Genomic DNA, 27,054 nt, shown 5'->3' on the forward strand with positions numbered 1-27,054 from the left:
CAGCACCGCTTGAATTTTGGCGGGGTCCATTGCCAGTCCCTCCCCCGACACCCGGAACCCTAGGTAATCTAGTTCCGTTTGGTGGAACTCGCACTTGGTCAACTTAGCATACAGTTTGTTCTGGTACAATGTGGTTAGCACTTTCCTAACCAGGGGTACATGTGATTCTAAGTCCTTCAAATAAATAATGATGTCATCCAGGTACACCACCACCCCCTTGTACAGGTACCCTCTTAACACTTTGTTTATAAAGCTCATAAACACCCCCAGTGCCCCCTTTAGTCCGAACGGCATCACCAGGTATTCGAACTGTCCCATGGGGGTGTTAAACGCCGTTTTCCACTCGTCTCCCTCCTTGATCCGTACTCTAAAATATGTATCCCTGAGGTCGAGCTTTGTGAACACCTTGCCCTCTGCCACCGTGCTAAGTAAGTCTTTTATGAGCGGGATCGGGTAAGCGTTGGACATAGAAATCCCGTTTATCCCGCGAAAATCGGTACAAAGTCTCAGGCTCCCGTCCTTCTTCTTCCGGAACAGGACCGTGGCCGCGTGCGGTGCGGTGGCGGGGCGAATAAAACCCCGTTTCAGATTTTTGTCTATGAACTTTTTTAGTTCCGCTTTCTCCGCCCACCCCATGGAGTAGAGCTTGGCTTTTGGTAGCTCTTGCCCGGGGATAAGCTCAATAGCACAGTCAGTGGGGTGCTGCGGGGGTAGCTCGTTGGCCTCTTCCTCACTAAACGCCCGCTTCAAGTCCCGGTACTCTCTGGGGATTGACTTCACTTCGTCTATGGTTAGGCATAGCCTCTCGTTTTGCGGCGGGGGCTTGGGGCCCCATTCCCTCCGCCAATGGTGGTGCTCGCACCTCCAGTCTGGGAAATTGACGATCTGCGCTTCCCACTGGATATCGGGCTGATGCCTTGCTAGCCACCCCGCCCCCACCACTACATCGAATGAGGATGAGGGGGCTACCACAAATGTTTCTATCCCCCAGTGTTCTTTCGTCCCCACCAGCACTGCCTGTGTCTCCTCGGTGCAGGGTTCCCCCTTCATCACCGTCCCATCCATCTGCTCGAATTGGATCGGGTGGGGCAAGGGGGACTTGGCCAACCCTAGCGCCTCTACTAGGCGAGGGGTGATGATGTCTCTAGTGCACCCCGAGTCTATTAGGGCCCGGGCGTGCATAAATCGTTTTAATTTAGGGTTCAATAAAGTCACGGCCATAAATAATAGCTCCCCGGTTATTCTCACCGTCATCGGTGCCATCGCTTCTTGGACCTGCTTCACGGCACCCATTAAAGCAGGTCGCTGTCGTTTCCCGCCAGCTCGGGATCCCAGGACTCTTCACTCGACTCCTCGATAATTATAACATCCTCGTCAATCGCCATGGATGTGGCGACGGCGCCCCGACTGGGCTCCTTTGCTCTCCCCCCCTTTCTTTCGCGTTGGCGCGAGTGGCTTGGGGGGTGGCGTTGCGAGCCGTGGTTTCTCCGGGCAGTTAGCGGCTAGGTGCCCCGGGTCCCCGCATCGGAAGCACCTCCTCCCACCTGGTGGCCCGGGTGGCGGTTGAGCCGTCGAGGGTTTTTTCCCTTCGGGTTTGGCGATGGAGGGGCCCGGTTTCCCCCCTTTCTTCACCAGATGCTGCTGGCGGCAAATTCCTACATGTTGCAGGTTCGTCTCTACTTCACCGGCTAGCTGGATCCAACCTACCAGGGTGTCGGGCCTCCCCTGATGGTAGCACCAGTCTAGGATGTTAGCGTTCAGCCCGTTCTTAAACGCGGTGTACTTCATCAGCTCGCTCCAGCCTCTCACCGCGGCGCAGTGCGCCATGAACTCGGTGGCGTACTCTCGGATGGTGCGGTTCCCCTGCTCGATCCTCTGGAGGGCTTCTATGGCCTTCACCTCTTTTAGCGGGTCGCCATACTGATGCAGCATCGCCTGGAGGAACTCCGCCACGGTTGTCAGCTCTGACTTCCTCCTGGTGTACAGCCCCACGTACCATTTTCTCGCGGCCCCTTTTAGAGGCTATGTGGTCCACCCGGCTTGCCTCCGACGGGAAACTCGCTCCCCAGTGGGTCATGAAGTTGTTGCATTGGATGGTGAAATATTCCACCTCCTCTGCATCCCCGTCGAAGGTGATCTGAAGCTCCCGGTTCCGCGCCCCCTCTCCGGCTCCTGGAGCGCCCGGTGCCGCTGAGCCCGCTGGTGCCGGGCCTGGCCCCGGCGGCGGCCCCGCCGGTTGTGCCGGCGGTTGCCCCGCTGGGGGTCCCGCTGGCTGGCCTCCAGGGACCCCTCCTGGTGGCCCGGCGGGGCCCCCCCATCTCCAGGCGGGGCCGCCGGTTGACCCGGCACTCCGCCGTCGGGTGCCACTGGTTGCCCCGTCTCCCCGTTGGGCGGCGCTGCCAGTTGGCCCGGTGCTCCGTCGGGCGGTCCGGCCGGCGCTCCTCCGCCGGGTGCTCCAGCTCCCTGTAGCGCCCTGATCTGCTCCTGGATGGCGTCCATTTGCCGGTGCATCTCCCCGGCGAATTGTACGCGGCTCTCATGGACCTCATCATGGATCTCTCTCACCCACTGGAACAGCTCGTTGCGTAGCGCCTGGGCATAATCCTCCCCTCGCGGGATCGGGCCCTCCTCTCTCTCGGGGTCTTGCCTGGTCTCGGCCCCGGTGCCCGTCACCAACGTCTTGTAGCGTTCGTCCGCTGCGTCCATGAGCATAGTTGACTTTCGCGGGCTCCAGCTCCTCGGGGTAAAGATGAGTGTGGAGAAATGCGCCGGTTCCTTCACCTTGCGCCTCACTACCGTAACTCCGGGCTCGACCGGTCGCTCCCTTGGTGGGGTGCTGGGCTCTCCGTTATCTGGAGCCTTTGCTGCCATTCAGCTAAGTTGCCAGTTCGGATAAGCTCCAAAAAGGATCAGAGTCAAAATGTCAGAACTTGAAGAACTTCAAACGAAACTCATTACTTTGTTGCAAAAGTATAAGACTTTATTGAGAACTGCGTTCAGGGAAGGCACAAGTTGACTCTGATAACAGGCTCAGCGATTGATACATTTTTTATGCGGTTGTAACAGAAACAATAAAACCATTTCTCACACTTGGGGAGACAGTTGTCTGTTCCCAGGGTCCCTTATCTCTATGGAGGAGGAAGGAGTCCTGCTGTGATGCTCTGGCAGGCTAGCTTCAAAGGACACCTGCAGATGTTTTCCAGAGGCTATCTGTCACCCTTCAGTGGTTACAGTTTGTTTGAAGTGCAAAGCATTTAGTTAGCAGGCCTAGCTACAAGGACATGGGATTAGTATGCAATTACAATATGGAGTCAGTCAGGCTAACATTACCAAGTTCAGTATATATAACAGATACAAGTTCTGACACCCAGCTATATTTGCTGTTGGACGACCAATTGGCTACAGTTCCACCATCTCTGGCTGAAGCCATGGTGGGCTGGCTAAGGAACAGCAAGTTGAAGCTGAACCCATCAAAAACAGAAGTTCTATGGTTGTGGGGAGAGGCGTTGGAGCTTGTGCATAGACTGCCGACTCTTGATGGGGTGCTACTAACACCAGAGCCTACCATCAAAAGCTTAGGAGTGACACTGGATACCTTGCTTTCAGTGGAGGCCCAGGTCATGCATATTGCCAAGGTGGCATTTTTTCATCTTCATCAAGCCCGGTAGCTAGCTCCCCCCCTATCTCGCTCGGACCTAGCCACAGTAATCCATGTGATGGTCACCTCCAGACTAAACTACTGTAACTCGCCCTATGCTGGCCTGACCTTGAGTTTGATCCAGAAGCTCCAACAGGTCCAGAATGCAGCAGCATGAGTCCTGACAAGAACACCACAGACAGCACATGTTCTACCTGTGCTGCACCAGCTACACTGGTTGCTGGTTGAGTACCGGGTTAATTCAAGGTTTTGGTTATGTCCTTTAAGGCCTTGAGCAGTCTGGGACTGACATATCGACGGGACTCCCTCCTCCAGTATGTCCTTGGAAGGGTCCCACTGGTCGAAATCTGCTGGTGATCCCTGGCCCCAAAGAGGTCTGGCTGTCCTCAACAAGAACCAGGACTTTTTCAGTCCTGGCCCCAACTTGGTAAAACACTCTGCCAGAAGACATCAGGGCCCTGTGGGATCTTTTACAGTTTTGCGGGGCCTGTAAGGCAGAGATGTTCCACCAAACCTTTGCATTATGACAGCGACGGTTGCTGCGCTGACACCTTTTCCTCTCCACCCCCTCTTGGGGAGATCCGCCCACCCCATTATAATAAAAATAAAATAGTGACCATAATGATTATTACAAAAGATTTGAATATCATACAAAAATGTAAACAATCAATAACATCAAAGGGAACAAATCCAATATTATATCAAAATTGCAAGAAGGAGGGGATTTCGATTTATAATACATGGTCATAGAGATAAAATCTCTCAATAAATTGCATTCCTATTAATGAAGTGAACATATAGTGCTTCTTTATCTATTTTCTCTAATATTGGGAAACATTTAGTGACAAACCGCTGATAAGATTCACACTTGTCAGAGTGATCTAAACCTGAAGATATCCATAATCAAATGATCCCAGATTTTGGTGAACCACAAGTCAATGATTAAAAGTTTAGAGTCTTTCCAGCTTTGTACTATCACTGGGTTGTTGTTTTTTTTGGGGGGGGGGGGGGTTGCTGCAGTAAGAAGCAGAATTCTTAAGTATCTCTTATGAGGAAGCAATTTAACAGAGTGTCAATAGTTAAGTAACATTAATACACGATTGTCAGGAATCACAACAACAGTAGGATCAGCAATAAAATGCAAAATCTTTTGTCAGAAAGCTTTAACAGTAACACAATCTCACCCACAATGAAAATAACTTGCAACAGAACCCCAATCCCTCTAACACAATGGGGAGTAATATACATCAATAAGAGAAAGTTTCACCAGGGGATACCATTTAGCCAGCGTTTTATAATTTTGCTGAAAGGTATTTATGGACTTAGTATGGAAAGCCTCTGATGACCAGATGGATTCCTATTGCTCAGACGTCAAGGAAAGATTGCAGTCTTTGTGCCAGCAATCTGTATAATGAGGAAATTTAACAGACTGCAGAGTTAATAAGATTTGATAAATTCTGGAGATCAAGACTTTGTTATTTTGCTTAGATTGTAAGAGCAAATGTTCAAAGTGGACACCTTAGATTTCATTGATTTCTGGGTTATCCAAGAGATGTAGTAACTAAAGGTATTCAAATCATGGCAAAGAGAGTGAGGCTTTCTTTTTCAAATTTGTTGGAAAAGAATTTTCCTTTTCGAGGTTATATCAGAGAGAAAAAGTTTACTGAAAGAGCTTGGTAGTCAGGCTGGGAGAAATCAGGGTTGGCCCATAAAAGCTGATAGAGGAGATATATCTGGAGCTAATCAACACTGTACTAGATCCCAGTAGACAAAAGGATTCAAAATCTACCAGGAGCCTAGCAGATTTCTTAAGCCAAAGAAACTTCTGATATTTACAGGGAGAAAAATGAGATTCTTCAATGAAAGCCCATTCTAGATAAGGCTTATGATACAGAATTTTGAGCATACCCATTAGTATAGTAGCTTGATAGTATGAGAAAATATTAGGAACAGCCAGGCCACTCTGAGATTTAGATCTGCAAAGAGTGGACTGTTGAGAATGAGATTTCCAAATCAATTGTGTTAGGATTTTTTGCCATTTCTTCAATTGCGAAGCAGTAAGCTCTATAGGCAAAGCTTTAAAGAGATATAACAATTTGGGAAAATGAAATAATTAATTGTGTTAATCCTCTGTAGCTATGACAGGTTCACCAGATTCCAATGTTTAAGTGATTTAGTGATTTCTAACAGGATTTCATTATGGTTAACCTTGACCAACTTCTTCAAGTGCAATAGGATGCAGATGCTGAGATAAGACCAGTAATTGGTGACCCAATGAAAATCATAGGCCATTTTAATAGATTGTTGGGTAGATACTGACAGTTTAGTGGGGTATAGTGTAGTTTTAGATGGGTTAATTGGCAGTCCCAAAAGAGAACCAAATGGTGTGGGCATCAGAGTAAGTTATTCAAGGGAATGCACTGGGTCAGATATGTAAAGAAATAGGTCATCCGCAAACTGATTTTGAAGGAATTACCTGACTAGATTGTTGAATCATAGTGGCAAGGGGTTCAATAACTATAGCAAATAATAAAGGGGAGAGCAGACAACCTTGATAAATTCCACAGCTTAAAAGAAAATCAGGAGAGTCAGCACCATTGATATGAAGCTGAGCTCTGGGGGAGTAGTATAAGGCATGCATGGCTCTAAGAAATTTTGGTCAAACCCCATTTCATGTATAACTGGTTTTAGAAATAGGGGTTCTACTCTGTCAAAGGCTTTCTCAAAATCCAATGCTACAATATAAGAATCAAAGGGTTGATATTGGCAGTACTGTATAGTGTTCAGTGTTTTTTGAGTGTTACCTGTTATATCCTTATAGGGGATAAATCCAGTTTGATTGGTGTGAATGTAGTCACTAATAAAGTGGTTCAATCAATTTGTGAGGATATAAGTAAACATTTTATAATCACTACTAAGTAAAGAAATTGAGTGATATGATAGTTAGGAGGTCCTTATCTTTTTTAGGTATAAGTAAGATTTTTGCCTGCTTCCAAGAATCGGGTAGTTTACCAGTATCCATGATGAAATTGCATATTTTAGTAAGATTTACTAAAGTTGCAGCCTTTTTTTGAAACTCTGAAAGTAAACCATCCCTTCCAAGAGTCTTATTTAGCTTGGGTAATTGGATTACATCAACAACTTCCTGGGGGATAATGGGAGAGTCCATCAAAAGTTTATTATCAAAGCTGATTTTCTTGAGTAGTATATGTTCCTGAAGATAAGTTTGAATCTCTTAGGAATCAGGGTTATCAGAAGTATAGAGTTTTTCATAGTACTGCTGAAAGACTTCCAAAATTTGTATAGTTATAGAATCTTGCCTGAAAGAGTCTCTGATTATGTTAATTTGTCTGTCAGTGATTTCCTTTCTCAATTTCCATGACAGAAGTTTTAAGGATTTTAGGTGACCATACCAATATTTTTGTTTCGTAAAAAGAAGGTTCTTTCATATTTTTTAAGTCTCTGCCAAATCAAATTTCTTCCTCTCAAGTAACAGTTTTTGGTAGATTCTATTAGGGTCAGAATGTTTATGCTGCGTTTCAAGAATTTGAATGGAGTCTGGAATCTGTTGCCTAAGCTGTTGACTTCTCTTTTTACAAGCCACGTTGAAGGAGATGCATTCCCCTTCATAGCATCCCACACAATATCATCAGCAACACCACAATTAGAGTGATCAAAATAGGTTTGAATTTCAGATTCTATATTCTGATAGACCTCCGGTTTAAATAAAATAGATTTGTTCAGTGACCAGCCTCTTGAAAATCCTTGTGAAACAGACTGTAGAAGACATTCTCTCCTTTTTGCGGTAGGATTACATTTGAAGGCCTGTGTTGGATTGGGAATGAGAGAAGTGGATACTAAAAGTAATCTATCCTTGTGAAAACATTATGTTGAGAGGAGTAGTATATGTAATCTTTGGTGCCCTAATTCTGAAGTCTCCAAATGTCACACAAGTGATGGTGTCACAACAAATCTCGCATTTGGGATGAGGCATATGCAGGTTTGGTAACTTTAAAGTAAGATCTATCCCATTTTGGGTCTATAATCAGATTAAAATCACCTCCAATGACGACCAGACCATTTTGAAACAAAGCCAATTTAGACAGCGTGTCACCTATAAATTGGAGCTGGAAGTCATTCAGGGCATAAAAGGAACATGCCATCTTCAATATCATTTTTCTTGTACGAGTGTTTGCAAAGGTAGCCAGAATATCACCAGGGTATTTTAAAAGTGAGAAGACATAGATCCAATGCGGTAGGCAGAGTCCAATAGATTCTTGACTTGTCTTGCTGACAACTTCCTTTTCCAGAAAGTGAAGAAGGAAACAGGGGATCTGCTATCTTGGATTTGATTCTCGCCAACAAGGAAGAAATTATTGAAGAAGTGGGCACCCTGGGCAGTAGTGACCATGTGATTTTGGAATTTACAGTCTTGGGGAAGGGAAAAGCTATACGTAATCAGACTTATAGGTTGGACTTCAGAAAGGCAAACGTCGATAAACTTAGAACTATGCTGGGTAAAATCGCATGGTCAGAAATACTTAGGAGGAAGGGGGTTCAGGAGGGGTGGGAGTTTCTTAAAAGCGAAATACTAAAAGTGCAATCACAGACGATTCCTATGAGAAGAAAAAATGGAAAAAACCTAAAGAAGCCAAAGTGGCTCCATAAACAGCTCTCTAAAGACCTGAGAAATAAAAAAAAGACTTTTTTAGGAATTGGAAGGAGAACCTTATAACCAAGGATGAATTTAAACAAATCACCAGCGCTTGTAGAGAAAAAGTTAGGAAAACTAAAGCTCAGTTTGAGCTTAGGCTGGCCAAAGATGCTAAAAACAACAAAAAACAAGTTATTTTCTTATGTTCAGAGTAAGAAAAAGAGCAAGGGCATGGTAGGCCCATTGCGAGGACAAGAAAGTAAAATTGTAACAGATAATGAAGAGAGGGTAGAACTGCCTACTTTTCCTCAGTCTTCTCTTCTGAGGGAAGCGGTACTCAACATGGCAAAAACAACATATAAGGAGGGTATGAAGTTCCAACTTAGGATCAGCATAGGGGTAGAACATAAACACCTAGTTTCTTTAAATGAAACTAAGTTCTCAGCACCAGATGAATTGCACCCAAGGGTTCTAAAAGAGCTTGGGATGTGATTTCTGGCTATTATTTTGAGAATTCTTGGAGAACAGGAGAGGAGCCGGAAGATTGGAGGTGAGTGAATGTTGTCCCATCTTCAACAAGGGGGAAAAAGGTGATCCGGGTAACTACCGACCCGTCAGCTTGACGTCTAAACTGGAAAGGTTTTAGAACAAATCATCAAACAGTCTGTCCTGGAACATTTAGAAAGAATGGATGTGATTACTAAGAGCCAGCATGGTTTTCTCAAGAACAAGTAATGTCAAATCTCTTTTTTTGAAAAAGTGACTACCTTGCTGGATCAGGGGAATGCTGTATACATCGTTTATCTTGATTTCAGTAAGGCTTTTGATAAGCTTCCACGTACTATCCTTGTTGACAAGTTGGTAAAATGTGGTTTGGCTCCTGTTACCATTAGGTGGATCTGTAACTGGTTGACAGATTGCACCCAAAGAGTGCTTGTGAATGGTTCCTCATCCTCTTGGAGAGGAGTGACAAGTGGAGTGCATCAGGGATCTGTCCTGGGACCTGTTTTGTTCAAAATCTTTATCAATGATTTGGATGCAGGAATAGAGGGAATGCTTATTAATTTGCAGATTATACTAAATTGAGAGGGGTTGCAAACAAAGAAGAAGACAGAAACAGGATACAGGATGACCCTGACAGACTGGAAAACTGGGCTAAAATCAATAAAATGAATTTTAACGGGGATAAATGTAAAGTTCTGCATTTAGGTAGGAAAAATCGAATACATGGTTATAGGATGTCTAAGCAGTATTATGTGCGAAAAGGATCTAGGGGTCTTAGTGGATCATATGCTGAACATGAGTCAACAGTGTGATGCGGTGGCTAAAAAGGCAAATGCAATTTTGGGCTGTATCAACAGAAGTATAGACTGTTTTCGCACACAGCTAACCTCACAGTCACAATCCTGTTCCCTCCGCAGCGTCCGGTCGGATTTCGCACCATCTGCGCCAGAGTTACAGGAAGTGCCACAGCTTTTGCCTAGCAAACGTAAACTGGGTTTGCCTAGCAAACATAAAGGTGGGCTCTCCTTCCTTGGAGATTTTTAAACAGAGGCTAGAAGGCCATCTGACAGCAATGAAGAGCCTGTGAATTTAGGGGGAAGTGTGTGTGAGTTTCCTGCATTGTGCAGGGAGTTGTACTAGATGACCCTAGAGGTCCCTTCCAACTTTATGATTCTATGAGAGGAACAATACCATCTTCCAGATGAAGTGAAGTTGCCAGTCTTGAGGTAAGAAAAGTACAGAGATCTTGATCCTATTCAGCATGTTCTGGAACACTGCAGAATTTAAGATTTTTTCTTTGATTTCTAAAAGCATAAGTTTTTTTCAGGTCCAATGTCAAGTTCCTTGCCATTATCTGTATCTGTTTGATGTAACCTGAGGAATGTATGTTTAGAATGCTTAGACTGGATGGACCAGAATTGGCGCCTCACTGCAGGACACGTTCGCGGGGAGTTCTCTAGCGAACAGTCCAGGAATGAACAGTCCTGAATGATTGGACAGCCCCCCTACCAGGGGGACTGAAGAGGAAGCCTTTGCAAAGGCTCCCCCAGCAGGTGTCTTGACAGGAGACAGTGGTCTGAGAGGCGGTTTGGTCCAGAGGTCTCCAGTCACCACAAAGCTCCTTCACCGAGATTGCCTGGATCACCATCTTGGGCAAGAGGTGACTTCCCGACTGTTTTCAAACTTATACTTCTCTGTTTATCTGCATCTTTGCAACCTAATTTCTTGCCTCTACAAGAACTGAACTTTTTAACTTCTGTTTTGCTTTGCTTATGGATTAATAACTTAAGCAGGATAAGTTTCGTTAAGGGGGAGAAACTGAAACGGTTGCAGAAAAGGGGAAAGAGGGAGGAGCTACCCTCCTTACCCCGCTCCTCTCGGCTTTTAAACATCTCTGGTGATATTTTATGTAAATTGAAGAAGTCCCCCATGTTGGATGTGTGTGCTTTTGTTAGGAAGTTATTGATTTATTAGAGAAGGGGTGAGAGAAGAGTTTTTAGGGCACGCCCGAAGATTGGTATTTCTGCATTTTTTGGTTTGGTGGTGTCAATTTTCAACAGCTACACTGTTACAATCTGAGAAGAGCTGCCTTCCTTGCTGTGAATTAGTTTCATTCAGTTTTCTTTCCAAGGATTCTGGATTATAAAAATTTGGATATAAGATAGAAGTTACAGGGCTTCTGGGTTCCAGGAGCAGCTTCTACAAACGTGGATACCTTTTGGTTAATGCAATTTGGATTTTTTGCAGTTTGACACTTTGATACAAATCTATTGCTCTTTGGATTCTTGTAAACACTCTCTTTACAACTGAAGTTGAACTTGTTGGGAAGGCGGATCCTGTGGGTGAGACTGGTTTCTCTTCTGACTTTCTGTGCAGCTGATATAAAGGACATTATTTTGCCTAGCACTTTTTCTCTGGCTACATAACAAGAACTGTATGTTTCAATAAGATTTGTGTATCTTAACACCGGCTATATTTGTGGTTGGGTTGTTTGGGTTGGTGGCTTACTGGTGTATATCTCATCACTGGGAAAATATTGTTGAATTTATTCTTTACAAAGCCCACCCTGATAAACAAATGGCATTAATTTTCTTAGATGCGGAGAAGGCCTTTGATAATCTTAATTGGCAGCTTATGCTGCAACAATTAGACTTTATGAACTGTGGAACTGATTTCCTTAAGAATATTCCAGCTATCTATTCCCAGCAAAAAGCAAAAGTTGTAATAAACGGAGATTTAACGGATTCTATTGAGATTCAGAAAGGTACAAGACAAGGCTGTCCTTTGTCCCCCTTACTATTTATTCTTACGCTGGAAACACTGAACAATCATATCAGAGAAGACTCTAATATTAAGAGACTTTCGTTTAGATGTAAACACTTTAAAGAGAGCATTTGCCGATTATATGGTCTTCGTCTTAGAACAACCAGCTGACTCCATTAAACATCTGGTGTCGAATCTTAAGCAATTTGGAGAAGTGGCAGGTATGAAGATTAATTACCAGAAAACAAACTTTCTATCAAAAAATATGACTATTCATCAAATTAAGAGCTTTCAACAACAATCAGGATTTGCATATGAGAAGAAAGTCAAATATTTGGGTATTCAACTTACTAATAAAGTAAGTACCTTATATAAAGAGAACTATGAAAAACTAATTAAGGAAATAAAAAAAGATTTGGAAACATGGAAAGACTTCAGTATTTTGTTGATGGGAAGAATAGCAACAATTAAAATGAACATACTGCCAATGATGCTTTTTCTTTTCCAAACTATTTGTATAGTGTTACCGAAGGTGTTCTTTCAAGAGCTAAATAAACTAACTACTAGTTTTATTTGGCAGAACAAAAAACCAAGAATCAAGTTGAAAGTGCTTCAAGACTCCAAAGAAAGGGCAGGATTTGCCCTTCCTGACTGGCAATTATACTATAAAGCCTGTGCACTAACATGGGTGAGAGACTCAAAAACATTTCAACACTCATTTAATTAGAAGGTCTCTTAGTCAGGTGTGGTCCTGGTTAAAACCAAAAATTTAAAACAAGGTCCCTAAGTGGGTCTCACCAACTAAAGCTTTTATTCAACCAACACTACTGTCATCAAATATAATACTTACATATGAAAAACTGTTAAAGACTAATGACAAACTGAAAACACAAGAAGAAAAAGATATTGGATTTATATCCCGCCCTCCACTTCGAAGAGTCTCAGAACGGCTCACAATCTCCTTTACCTTGCTCCCCACAACAGACACCCTGTGAGGTGGGTGGGGCTGGAGAGGGCTCTCACAGCAGCTGCCCTTTCAAGGACAACCTCTGCCAGAGCTACGGCTGACCCAAGGCCATGCTAGCAGGTGCAAGTGGAGGAGTGGGGAATCAAACCCGGTTCTTCCAGGTAAGAGTCCGCGCACTTAACCACTACACCAAACTGGATATACTAGTTATTGACCTACAATGTTACTCTCGACTGGTGGACCAGGCTTTAACTAGAGTCAAGATATGCTAGAGACAAAGTAACAGGATTTATTACTGATCAACAAGGTTTTGATAAAATTATTTTGGGTCCACATCAACATCTAATAAAGAGAATTTATTCAATGCTTCTTCAAATGAAGCTACAAGATGAAGTGAAAGATACCATGATAAAGTGGGCGCAAAATTTGGGCCATAATATTGAAATAGGGATGTGAGAAACATTGTGGAAATCACATATAAAACTTACCAGAGCTATTACCTTTAAAAAAAAAATTTATAAAACGTTTTATAGATGGTATATAATGCCTGATAAACTGTCTAAAATGTATTCTACTGTATCTAACAAGTGTTGGAAATGTATTTCCCATGTTGGCACGTTTTATCATGTGTGGTGAACATATGGGGTGATGAAAAAGTATTGGATTACGGTACACGATATGTTACAAAAGATATTGAAAATTCATATACACTTTAAACCAGAACTTTTCTTATTGAATATTTTACCGAATATTTTACTTTTGAGACAGGACAAACATTTGATGATACATATTATTACTGCAGCAAGACTTTTGATAGCACAAACCTGGAAACATCATGAAACTCTGCAGAAGCAGGACTTGATGCATAAAATATTAGAGACAGCTGAAACAGATGCCCTTGTACTTAAGGGCAGACTAATACGAGATGAAGAGAACCCTTGGAAACCCTTTTATGAATGGCTAAAGACACATATTTGACTCTTATATGACACATACTTGTAATTCCTCAATTTGGACACTTTAGTGTTGATATTAGCAGACTATTAAGTATAATACAAAGACTGTAACTTTTATAGACTATGAGAAACATTTGTAAATGAATGATGCAGTTTATATCGAAATAATGTTATTTCCCTTTCCCCTTCCCCTTTCTGTATTTCTTTGTCCTATTTCTTAAAACTCTAATAAAATATACATAAACAAAGAATGCTTAGACTGCTGGAGAAACAAAAGTTAACAGCTTGCTTCCTGAGAACTGGGAAACTACTTGGTACCAAGGTCACTCTCAGGATATTTTATAGAATGCTTGGTAGTGTGTGTGTGATTTGTAGCCACTAAGTTTGAACTGTCTTCGCGCTTATAATGACCCCTGCAATTTTGGTGGCCCCACATGAAGAAAGACATCTCCGCCTATGTGGCCAATATGTCTAATGGCCAAACGGCAAGCGGGAAAGCCCCCAGGATTCCTTCAACCCTTGGAGACGGCCCAATGGCCCTGGTCAGTGGTCTCCATGGACTTTATAACCGATCTTCCCCTTTCACAGGGGAAAACAGTAATCTTAGTAGTGGTGGACACTTTTTCTAAACAAGCTCACTTAATACCTTGCTCCAAACTCCCCACTACTAAAGAACTGGCGTACCTATTCTTCCAGCACGTGGTGAAATTACATTTGTTCCCAGATGAGGTCATAAGCGACAGGGGGGCACAGTTTGTTCCAGAATTCTGGAAAGCTTTTTGTGAACTGACTTAGATTGAGAGGGGTCTGAGCTCCGGCTATCACCCTCAAACCGATGGCCAGACAGAAAGGCCAAGATCTTCATTGCTGTCAGATGGCCATCTAGCCTCTGTTTAAAAACCTCCAAGGAAGGAGGGCCCACCACCTCCCGAGGAGGAAGCCTGTTCCACTGAGGAATAGCTCTAACGGGCAGGAAGTTCTTTCTAATGTTGAGCCGGAAACTCTTTTGATTTAGTTTCAACCCATTGGTTCCGGTCCTACCTTCCGGGGCCACAGAAAACAATTCCACACCATCCTCTATATGACAGCCCTTCAAGTACTTGAAGATGGTGGTCATATCACCTTTCAGCCACCTCCTCTCCAGGATAAACATCCCCAGCTCCTTCAACCTTTCCTCATAGGACTTGGTCTCCAGAGCCCTCACCATCTTCATCGCCCTCCTCTGGACCTGTTCCAGCTTGTCTATATCCTTCTTAAAATGTGGTGCCCAAAACTGAACACAATACTCCAGGTGAGATCTTACCAAAGCAGAGTAAAGCGATACCATCACTTTACGTGATCTGGACGCTATACTTCTGTTGATACAGCTCAAAATTGCATTTGCCTTTTTAGCCACCGCATCACACTGTTGACTCATGTTCAGCGTATGGTCGACAAAGACCCCTAGATCCTTTTCGCACATACTACTGCTAAGACAAATCTCCCCCATCCTATAACCTTGCATTGGATTTTTCCTACCTAAATGCAGAACTTTACATTTTACATTACATACGTTTATATTTTACATTACATTACATGAGGGATGTGTCGTCTGAGGAAGTGAGCTCTGACTCGCAAAAGCTTAGGCTGGGATATATTTTGTTAGTCTTTGTGCCACAGGATGCCTGCTTTAATTTGTTGTTGCAGAGTAATATGGCTAGCCATCTGGAGCTATAATGATCAAAAAAGCATCTGATGATGCCCATCTCTCCTTCCTGCTCCAGCCACCAGTTGGCTTTCTGGAGAAGGGAAATCAAACCCACGATACTTGCAGGCAGGGCTTTTTGCTGTCAGAGCCCACAGGAGCAGAGCTCCACCTGGGCTAGCCAAGGCTCCGGCTCCATGTGGCAGCCACGTGTTCCCAAGCCAGGTGGTGTGGTCTAATATGCAAATAAGCCCCTGCTGGGCTTTTTCTACAAAATCACTGCTTGCAGAGGGGGAACTCTCTCCCCCACCGCTGTTGATTCCCTCCTTATGGCTGTGGGGGGGGGGAGGGAATCAGCAGCGGTTTGTGTGTTTTGAATTAATTCTTGGGGAGGGGGGAGACTCACTGGGGAGGGAATCCCTGCCAGGTGCCAGCATGTTCCTCTGCTGCTGCTGAGCTTGGAGCAACACTCTGCCACCAAGCCAGGCCCAGAGCAGCTGCTGGAGGGCTCCTGGGTTGTGCCACCACCACTGGGCCCAGCAAGGCTTCCCCGGCTGTGCTGCCTGAGCTAAGTCCACTCTCTATGCTCGCTTACTTGGGAGGGTGGGATTTAAATCCCACTCTTTTTTTTTTAATTTTCAGATTTTTCTGCTAACCTGGGGAGTGCCCCAAGTTTGAAGAAAGAGCTGTTTAGCCTTCATGTGGACCCAATCCATGGACTTAGCTATCTGCAGATGGGGGCCACAAGTGGTTAATACTATACAGGTGTAGACTCTTAGTCTATAGTTTGGTTAGGCTTTTGGAAGAGCCTAATATAATGGTTCTAAAGAGTCTAATATAATGGTTATTCTTCCTAAAGCAGAGAGCATAAAGTGGAGAGCATCCAACTGCTGACCAATTATTTTGGTGTAAACTGGAAATGAGGATAGAAGGTTTTTCACATTGGTATTGCTGTGACATCTGTACAGGATAATTTTAAGGTCTTTGTAAGGTTTGAAAGATACGGTAGTACAGAATCAACCAATCACACTTATCAGCTACAAAGGACTTTCATTACTATGGCAGTTGAAGGGTGGCATTCTTTGCTTCTGGAACAGCACTTGATACTAAATTGAGCCTCTATATAATTTAGCTTCCTTAGGGAATGGTGAGGTGAGACAGAGAGAATTCATATTGTAACCTATGACAGCGTCAATTCATATTGTAACCTTTGACAGAGAGTCAATTCAAAACGCACAGACTACAAGTGAGGATTACAAGGTGTATGCCTCTTACTTCCTTCAACACGCCAGCATATCACAGACAAGAGTTTAATCTAAATCAGCTTCCTGACACACTTGGTTGTTCATTTCTTTCTGTTCCCAGAACCACAAACATAATGTAAACACAAATAAAGAGAACAAAATAGGAGTAATACAAAGGGAGACGCAGTCACTTCTTTGGATTTCAGCAACTTTTTTTGACTTTGTATTCACATAAGAGGTTTTGTAAAATAAGCTGCCGCTGACAGACGTCAAATACTGGGCAAGAATAAGATGGATATGCGTCACTTGCCTTTAGATTTCAAGCCCTCTGAATCATGTCACACATGTGCTTAGCACTGCGTCTGCCTATGACACTGCTGGAAAGACTGCAGATCTATAATTTATTACTCCCAACATGGAAATGGCACTGATACTGCAGAAGGAAATGGCCTAGAAAGGCAATTTTCTTCTAGAATATTATTGTTCAATGCATTAAAAAACAAACAAACAGGACAATAAAGCCAGCTATGGATCATATGCAAACATTGTGAAAAGGTCCCAACATAGCGCTTTACACACACAAGAATGATTCAGATCTGCTGAATACTCCTTGGACAGAGATTTATGCTTTTAAAATGAGATTGTTACGTACAACCGAGGCTCAGAAGAGATGTGGCGAAAGTCATGGATCATTATTCATCTTCAAAAAACGGAAGGGCATGATCACAGGACATCAGTTCAGATGGTGGGCCACATGGAAAAGGAGTTCGTGTAGTTTAGCTAAACAGTCCCTGCTGCTGTTATCAGTAGAGTATCACTGGGAAAAGACCAGCCCTTGCAATGCCTGTTTTTCCCCTTTGAAAATAGTAAGGACATAGCTGGAGCAGGGGCACAGTTTCATCTGTGTGATAATTAAGCCCTTTTCTTCCTTCCTGTGCAGGCCCAATTCAAATTGGGGTTGCACATGAATGCAATTTATCTTTTAAACCCAATGGATATCCAGGCCCGTAGTCATGGGGAGGCCCAGCCACTCCACCAAACAACCCCTTCCACCTGTATGACACCTCTTGGCAGCTGGCTCTCTGCGCGACTCTTGTGGCTCCCGCTCTCTCCACAGCTGCTGCTCTGGTGGTCCCCAATCTCCTCGCCGCCCTGGCGGCTCCCCACCCCCCTCCATGGTGTCTCCCCCTCCCTCCCACTCGGTGAAGTGCTGACTCCTGGGACTCTTTCAAGGCTGCCTTCCCCCACCGATCAGCTGATCAGCGGGAAAAGCGGTGATCCGGGGAGGAAGTGGGGAGGAGGCAATGGCAGGCATGTTTTTTAGCAGCTTGGCCTCAGTGCTGCTTTCCCCACAAATCAGCTGAGAAAAGGGGGAGGGGGCACCAGAGCTGCGGGGAAATCGGGGGGGGGGGCGCCAGAGCAGCAGCCACGGAGAGAGCGGGGGCCGCAAGAGCAATGAGCCCCTCCACCTGAAATTTTATTCCCTGGGCCCCCCCACCTAAAGTTTTCTGGCTACGGGCCCGTGGATATTTGTTACCTGCATCACAACTTGTCTGGCCCAAAGCCAGCTGCAAGTAATTATGCAGAAGGGCATAAAGACTGCACATCTACATGGAGGAACCTGCTTGCCAGCTTGTGCACAGCCCTTTAAATGTTAATTGCTGCACCAGTAAGCTTGCCACTTAAAACTGTTGTATAATTTGGTCCCATCATAAGTGTGGGGAGTTATTAAATACACTAGAATCTAATTAAGTGAGGTGTCTTGTCCACAAGGCCAAGTGCTAGAAATAAAATAGGAATTCTAAACGTGGTTGTCAAGTATTCTTTCCAAAGTCTACAACTGATGCTCTGAATTTAACTGATGTTAAAATTTTTCATAACTAATAATAAATAAAATACAGGATTAGAACATTTAAAGTGGAAGCTGAAAAGAGACTCCTAAAACAACCTGCAACAGTGAAGTCACATGGCCTCCACCTGATAAAATGCACCCGGTGGTCATTTCCTTTACCTGGATGGATATTAGGATCTCGCGCAGTTCATTCTTCAGATCAATAAAGCGATCGTGATAGATGACCAAGGCCCAAGGTTCCTTCAAATAGCTGATTAAAAAAATAAGAAATTTAGTTACCTAGGGAGCTTCTCATTAACCACTAATGAAGTATTTACCTGCTTTTTCTTTCTTTTTTGCTCGTATAAATTACGGTTCTGCACCCATCAGGATAGTTTGCTCATAAAATGCCTCCCATAACAGCATGGTCAATCAATTCTTTTAATGGATGTTCCTGATGTACAGCCAGCTTCAGTAATTACATTTAAAGTGGCTTAATTCAGGGCTGTGGCAAGAGCCAGTGAAGAATCCTGATTTTATCAGAATTTAAAAGCCTGAAGACCTGTGAGGAACTGCGTCTCCATTATCTGTCCTCGTTTGAGAAAAGCAGATGGCAGGATTAACTGAACTCCTGCATAAACAAATTACATTTGTGTAGACAATGACACAAGTGTTGTTCATCATTAAGGTTTCTGGATTAATAAAGGACAGAAAAACAGGCCATGGTGATGTTGCAATATGTCCCTTGCACTAGTGTGCTGAATGAATCAAATCTGCCATACGAGGAAATAAAAGAACAGGATATATGGAAATATTTCGTGCGCAAATCGTTCTTTCTGCAAGTCACTCAAAGCCTGAAGGAAATACAATAAATTACTTTTTTTTTCCTTACAAAAATGCATTGCCCTAAAAAAGTATAAAGATACATAACTAGATGCCACGAGGCAATGTCTCGTATTTTATAACAAGGCAATGTCCGTCAGAGGTCTGTTTCAAGCTACGCTATCAGATCCTTACAGGACAAAATCAGAGCTGAATAAACCCTACTAGATTTCATGTATGGACTGGTACTATGTCTTTCAGTGCCATCCCAAACTCAGTTGCACTCTTCTAAACTCACTCACTTCAATTTCCTTAGAAGCCCATTCACTTCAGTTGACGTAGACAGGTGTAACTCTCCTTAGAATGGCACAGTTTATGTCTTTATTTATTTATATCCATTTTCCTTACCAGTACATGCAATGGGATATGGGAACGAGTCTTAGGTTGGTATACTTTCTTCCTGTTCTTGAAAGTGGACCTATCTGTTTCCTCTGCAGCTCACACCCCTGCATTAGCATTGCAATCTTCAGCACACTTACACGCTTCAAAGCCCAAGTCCTGTGACTCAGAGATTCAGATTTTTCCAAGATGATTGCAAAGGATAGCCATGCGAGTCTTCCATGGCACAACCAAACAAAAGCCCAGTGGCACCTTAAAGACTAACAACATTTATTTCAAGGGAATAGCCATGTTGGTATGAAGTAAACTTATACCGAGAATTAAATTTTTTGGTCTTAAAGGTGCCACTGGACTCAAAGCTTTGTTCAAACAGTGCAAGGTTCCCTGGCTCACAGTCCACTTCTTCAGATAGAGGGGTAATGACAAATTGTACTGGAGAATGCTTGGGGGTAGGCTTTGGCTTCTCCCCCAACACAGTTTTCCATTACATATCTGTTTATAGAAGTAGGCTATGACCCCTGAAAGCTCATATTGAAACAAATGTTATGAATCTTTAAGGTAACTAGATTTTTGTTTTGTTAGGCTTATTCAGGACCTGTGGCTGGATGGTTGTTGGGTCCCTGGGGCTCTAAAGAAAACCCATCACCATCCCCTGAGTATATTTCCAGTGGGCTGGAAAGAATGGATAACCCAAAGAAATCTTCTGGTTGCACTTGGACACAGGGCCGGTGCGTAGGAGTAGGCCAGGTAGACAGCTGCCTCAGACGCCACCTGATCTAAAGAGGTCTCATCAGACACACACACACACACACACCCCGCCACTCTTTCCTTCCCAGATCTGCACAGACCTGGGAAAGCAAGAGTGGTGGTGGTGTGTGCTCTCCTTGAAGCCTGCCTTCTCATGTAAGGGAAGGTGGGCTCCGAGGAGAGCATGCGCCAACCCCATCACTCTCACCTTCCCAAGGTGGGGTGGTGGTGCGTACTCTCCTTGGAGCCCACTTTCCACATACTATCCTTGCTGACAAGTTGGTAAAATGTGGTTTGGATCCTGTTACCGTTAGGTGGATCTGTAACTGGTTGACAGATCACACCCAAAGAGTGCTTGTGAATGGTTCCTCATCCTCTTGGAGAGGAGTGACAAGTGGAGTGCCTCAAGGATCTGTCCTGGGACCTGTTTTGTTCAACATCTTTATAAACAATTTCGATGAAGGAATAGGAAAGGAAAGGACTGTACAAGCACCAGTCGTTTCCGACTCTGAGGGAATGCTTATTAAATTTGCCAGGTTGCAAATACAGTAGAAGACAGAAACAGGATGACCTTGACAGGCTGGAAAACTGAGCTAAAACCAATAAAATGAGTGCTTGTGAATGGTTCCTCATCCGCTTGGAGAGGAGTGACAAGTGGAGTGCCTCAAGGATCTGTCCTGGGACCTGTTTTGTTCAACATCTTTATCAATGATTTGGATGAAGGAATAGAGGGAATGCTTATTACATTTGCAGATGATACGAAATTGGGAGGGGTTGCAAATACAGTGGAAGACAGAAACAGGATACAGGATGACCTTTACAGACTGGAAAACTGGGCTAAAATCAATAAAATGAATTTTAACAGGAATAAACGTAAAGTTCTTCATTTAGGTAGGAAAAACTCAATGAATGATTAAAGGATAGCAGCAGTCTGTGCGAAAAGGATCTAGGGGTCTTAGTGGATCATACACTGAACATGAGTCAACAGTGTGATGCGGTGGCTAAAAAGGCAAATGCAATTTTGGGCTATAACAACAGAAGTATAGTGCCCAGATCACGTGATGTGATGGTACTTGAAGATGGTGTCATATCACCTCTCAGCCGCCTTCTCTCCGGACTGAACATTCCCAGCTCCTTCAACCTTTCCTCATAGGACTTGGTCTCCAGACCCCTCACCATCTTTGTCGCCCTCCTCTGGACCCGTCCCACCTTGTCTATATCCTTCTTAAAATGTGGTGTCCAAAACTGAACACAATACTCTAGGTGAGGTCTTACCAGAGCAGAGCAATACCATCACATCACATGATCTTGGCACTATACTTCTGTTGATACAGCCCAAAATTGCATTTACCTTTTTAGCCACCGCATCACACTGTTGACTCATGTTCAGCGTATGATCCACTAAGACCCCTAGATCCTTTTCACACAGACTACTGCTAAGACAAGTCTCCCCCATCCTATAACTATGCATGGGATTTTTCCTACCGAAATGCAGAACTTTACATTTATCCCTGTTAAAATTCATTTTATTGGTTTTAGTCCAGTTTTCCAGCTTGTCAAAGTCATCCTGTATCCTGTTTCTGTCTTCTACTGTATTTGCAACCCCTCCCAATTTAGTATTGCCATCAAATTGAATGGGTTCAAATTAAATCAGAAGAGTTTCCGGCTCAACATTAGGAAGAACTTCCTGACGGTTAGAGTGATTCCTCAGTGGAACAGGCTTCCTCGGGAGGTGGTGGGCTCTCCTTCCTTGGACGTTTTTAAACAGAGGCTAGATGGCCATCTGACAGCAATGAAGATCCTGTGAATTTAGGGGGAGGTGTTTGTGAGTTTCCTGCATTGTGCAGGGGGTTGGACTAGATGACCCTGGAGATCCCTTCCAACTCTATGATTCTATTCCCTTGCAAGGGAACGCGGACTCTGAGGAGAGAATGGCTTCGGTCGGTTCCGGGATGCTTGGGACTGGTGCGGCTGGTGGGTTACTTCTGCACCCTGGCCGCTCACATGACTGCAATTTGTCTATGTGCCACCTCCATATAAACCTGTCCTCTGAGGTGACCTCATACATGACTGCCCCTAGCACCTTGGGAACGCGGGCCGGTATCCATGCTGCCTCCCCCCACCCCAAAGTTTTTGGCAAACACCAAGTCCCCCTGCGTCGAACCCTCTGGGAGCCCAAACTGCCTTGGGAACCTCTTGAAGGTCTGGGGTGTGGTCAGGGTGTATGCAGTCTAGCAAGGAGGAGCTCAGCCGGATTACAGTCAGTGATCGTACTGGGGATGGAATGCTGTGCCAGTAGACATTCTGCAAGGCGGGCCTCCCAGTTCCCATAGATGATGCGATGGAGCATTTCCTTAGTCACCTGCACCATCCGTTTAGCTTGGCCGTTGGTGACTGGGTGGAAAGGGGCCGACCTCATGCGTTTAGTTAGGTTTTGGCCACAGAAATCCTGGAACTTGGCTGATGTGAAGGCTGTTCCATTATTGGATACCAGTGTGTTGGGTAGGCTGTGGGTGGCGAAAACCCTGCAGAGGGCCCCTAATGCAGGCCGGGAGGAGGTGGACACTACGGGTATGATCTCGAGTCACTTCGAGTAGGAGTCCACTATGAGGAAAAATATTTGCCCCTGGAAGGGCCCTGCAAAGTCAAGATTCAGGCAGGACCAGGGGTTGCGTATGGACTCCCACTGTTGAGCTGGGGCTTGAGGCGGGGCCAGATGGATCTCCTGACATGGTTGGCATCAGGCAACCCAGGCTCAATAGCATCATCAATTCCCAGTCACCATACATAGCCGCGGGCCAGCGCCTTCATACGCATGATCCCCGGATGAGCTTTGTGCAGCACTGTGAGAAACCGCTGCCTCAGCACTGGGGGCACCACCACCCTGTTCTCTCACAACAGACAACCTTTATGTACAGACAATTCGTCCCTGCAGGACGCAAAAGCAGCAAATTCTGACCCCACCCAGTCCAAAACGTGGCAGAGGATTTTGTCCTTCCCGGAGCAGCGGGCAATGTCCTTGGCATGCACAGGGTGGTCTGGCAGTGAGTCCAGTGCCATGATCTGGTGTGCAGGAGCCAGATCAGAGTCCATTGAAGGCAGCAGCAGGCAACTAAGGGCATCAGTGTGGCCCATGGCCTTCCCTGCAAGGAAAATGGACCACCGCAAGACTCATGGATTTTGCAGCATTTGGCGGTCAGGGGCAAACAGACCAAGGAGGGGTTTGTGGTCCTTGTGGATGGTGAAGGGCCGGTTGTACAGCTAGTCATGGAATTTCTTTACCCCTGCCACAATAGCCAAGCCCTCCTTATCAATTTGTGCATAGCTGCGCTCCAGTTTTTCCAAGGTCTGTGAGTAGTATGCTACTGGGACTTCTCGGCAGTCTGGCAGCACATGGGCCAAGACCGCACCCACCCCATATGAGGAAGCGTCACAGGCCAGATGGGCAGTTGCTCGTCACAGTGTGCCAGCAAGCTGTTTGAAGTCAATACGTCTTTTACCGGCTGAAAAGCGGCGACTTGCTGGCAGCCCCAAACCCACAGAGCCAACTTGTCAGGAAGCCTGTGTAAGGGCTCTGCTACCACCACCTTGTGGGGGAGGAAGGCATGGTAGAAATTTAGGAGGCCCAAGAAAGCTTGTAAGTCTGCCTTGTATGTGGGGGCAGGCGCCTCACAAATGGTCCTAATTTTGTCCTTGGCTGGGTGGATTCCATCTGCATCCACCGTGTAACCCAAGAAATCAATAGTGGAAACCCCCAACATGCACTTCTCCCTTTTGACCATGGGGCCCGCCCCATCGAAACGCTGGAGGCGCAGGGTGAACTCCTCTTCAGTGGCTGCAGCAATCAGCACATCATCAAAGAATGGTTGGACCCCAGGAATCCATTTAGAGAGAGAGTCCATTAAGTTCTGGAAGATCCCTGGAGCCACACTGACCCCAAACTGCAGCCACTTGACCCAGAAGGCCCCCCTGTGCATTACAATGGTTTGGGCCTCCACCATGGCAGCGTCCACAGGAAGCTGCTGATAAGCCTGAGCCAAATCCCGCATCCCAAAAATTTTCACTTCTGCCAGCGATGCCAGCAAGTGACTGACTATGGGGACTGGATATACATGGCCTTGCAGCACCTTGTTAATAGTGCATTTGTAGTCTGCACAAATGCGGACGCTGCCATTTGGTTTAACCTGGATTACCATTGGGGTCTAAAAATCAAATAAATAAATAAAACGTCATCGCAGTATTTGCAGGAGCGTTTTTCGTGGGCATCTCCACAACTGGTGCAGCCTCGGGTCGTTGTCGTCTTTGTTGCATGAGGCTGCTGGCACTTCAGGTTGGCCTGGTGCATATTGAGGCCACTGTTGTCTTCGGAGTCATCTAGGTTGGATCCGCTGGCAACCTGATGTGTCCCAGTGGAGTGCCGCTCCTTGTGCAACTTCTAGTAGGCAGCGACTTCACTCACAGTGTCCTCCAAAAAAGGTCTTCTTGACTTCTTGCCATCTTCACCTGCATTCGCTCGTCATGGAGGCCTGTTATGAAGCGATCTATCAAGGCCTTTTCTAGACTCACGAATGCGCACTCACGAGCAAGGCGGCGAAGCTCTGCGAGGAAGGCAGTGACTGATTCTCCTGCCTTCTGGTGCCACTTGTGGAACTCGATGCATCAGGACGTGTGGGTTGGCCGAGGCGAGAAATGCTCAGTAAGCTTTTCCACAATGGCCTTGTCAGTGATTTCGCGCAGTGTCCTCAGAGACAGTAAACTGTCTGCCAACTCCAGGATGTCCTCGCCACAGCAGCTGAGCAGTAGGAGAGCCAGTTTGGTGTAGTGGTTAAGTGTGTGGACTCTTATCTGGGAGAACCGGGTTTGATTCCCCACTCCTCCACTTGCACCTGCTAGCATGGCCTTGGGTCAGCCATAGCTCTGGCAGAGGTTGTCCTTGAAAGGGCAGCTGCTGTGAGAGCCCTCTCCAGCCCCACCCACCTCACAGGGTGTCTGTTGTGGGGGAGGAAAGTAAAGGAGATTGTGAGCCGCTCTGAGACTCTTCGGAGTGGAGGGCGGGATATAAATCCAATATCTTCTTCTTCTTCTAGGTGCTTCTGCTGTTCTTCATCTGTGATTTTATGGTATAAGATGAAGTAATTCAGCCTCTTTTCCCATCTCTCCCACCACTCCGGTTGCTCAGGGTTGAATTCTTGGATGAACCCTTGCGGCCTGGGTTGGCCGGCCATGTGGGGAGCTGTCGGGGAATGGTTACCAGGAGGCACGGAGGTGCTGGACGCTCGATCTTCACTCATCTCAGGTCCTGACTTGGTGACCTTCCTCAGCGATGGTGGTGCGATGCGCGGAGCTGGAAGCAGCTGCTGTGAGGCGCGGTGCCGGTTGCTGTATCGCCTACCAGGATCCCACCTTCATCGCCGCTATAATATAGTGGGTTCTTAGGCATTGAAGAGGCGAGGCGGTAGTGATAACAAGCTCTTTATTAGTGCAGCATGATGGGTGGCTACATTAACCGAACCGAGGAACTGGACCCACGGGGCCAACTATATACAACACTGGGTGTAGTGTATCGGCAGCCATACGCGCCATGCGCAGAGGCGACTGGGCTGTCCCAGGCGCCTCCAGCGCGGGGCGCGAAATCCCCCGCCAATCATCAGCAGTGGCGGGAAGTTTAACAGGTCAGGATTGTCCAGATGGCTGTACCGGGGATTGTACATAAGCGGGACCCGGCCCGCGTGTTCTCTCTCTTGCAACGTGCTCCGAATAAAGAATGTTGCCCTACTCGCGTCTCCAGACTGAGTACGTTACACTGGGTTCCCACGCTAGCATGTTACTGGGTCATTCAAACCAGCAGGGGGCCTGTAATTGGAGCAGGGCAGTTGAGATTGGCTCCTACTGCCCGTTGTTCCTAAGTCCCCAAGCTCAGTCCTTCAGACTACAATGAGCCAGGCAGGAACATCGTTTGATAACACAAAGATTCACATACGTAACACCTGCCCAGACATGACATTCCATGGGAAGATACTGCTCTTAGCTTAGATGTAACTAATAAAGCAAACATCCCTCCAAAAGGCAACATCTAAAGGGATGGACAGCAGAGGGCACCCCAAGAATACCTCCAAATCTATCATACCTAATGAACCCAAATCCACAAACTTCCCTACAAAAAAATGCTGAAAAGCTTTACTCCCCCCCCCCCTTCCCATACTCTTTTCTGAGTATTTCTGTTTATACTGAGGAGGCTAAAACCAAAATTCCCCACTAGCCTTAGGGTTAAATGGATTTACACATTCTCGGGGAGGGGGGGGATGTATGTTGATATATTGTGACACAGAGGCTTCTGGAGAGGAATGTTTTTCTTTTAAATGTCCTCACCCTAAGCAAAACTGTTAACCAATGTGCAGGGAGGAGGAAGAAGCTGGGAATGGGGGAATTTCCAGGAGTTTGGTTCATTTCTGATCTGCACAGTTCTTTCCTGCTGCCCAGACTCCTTGAGGCCCTGAAGCACTGAAAGGCAGGAGTCTCAATGGCTTGTCCTTTTAGGGGCTTTCTAGTTACTCTTGATGAAACTACATGGGAGATTTTCCCTATTCCCTTTTCTACCTCTAAGGAATGCCCAGAAAAGAACCCAGTAACAGAAGATCTGCTGGGCATGGTCTAGTCCTCTCCAGGAGGGGGGATGATGAGCCCAGGTACCAACCTCCTCCAAGAGATCATGAATCTGAGCAAATAGTGGTGTAATAAGACCCATCTCCTCCAGAGAGTTGGGAGGCCCTCACAACAGGCCCTAGGGCTTTTTTTGTAGCAGGAACTCCTTTGCATATTAGGCCA

At 45.5% G+C, this 27,054-nt stretch overlaps 1 protein-coding gene across 1 annotated transcript in view; it reads right to left on the reverse strand.

Moving 5' to 3' along the window:
- Positions 1-27,054, reverse strand: part of CFAP61 (cilia and flagella associated protein 61) — a 297,694-nt gene that overhangs the window by 8,038 nt on the left and 262,602 nt on the right. The window contains exon 24 of the mRNA XM_060253782.1: positions 18,442-18,532. Coding sequence (XP_060109765.1) covers positions 18,442-18,532 — 91 coding nt within the window. The remainder of the gene's footprint in view (positions 1-18,441; positions 18,533-27,054) is intronic.

Source organism: Heteronotia binoei, chromosome 14 (genome assembly GCF_032191835.1).
Source record: "Heteronotia binoei isolate CCM8104 ecotype False Entrance Well chromosome 14, APGP_CSIRO_Hbin_v1, whole genome shotgun sequence".
In the NCBI taxonomy this organism is placed as follows: Eukaryota; Metazoa; Chordata; class Lepidosauria; order Squamata; family Gekkonidae; genus Heteronotia; species Heteronotia binoei.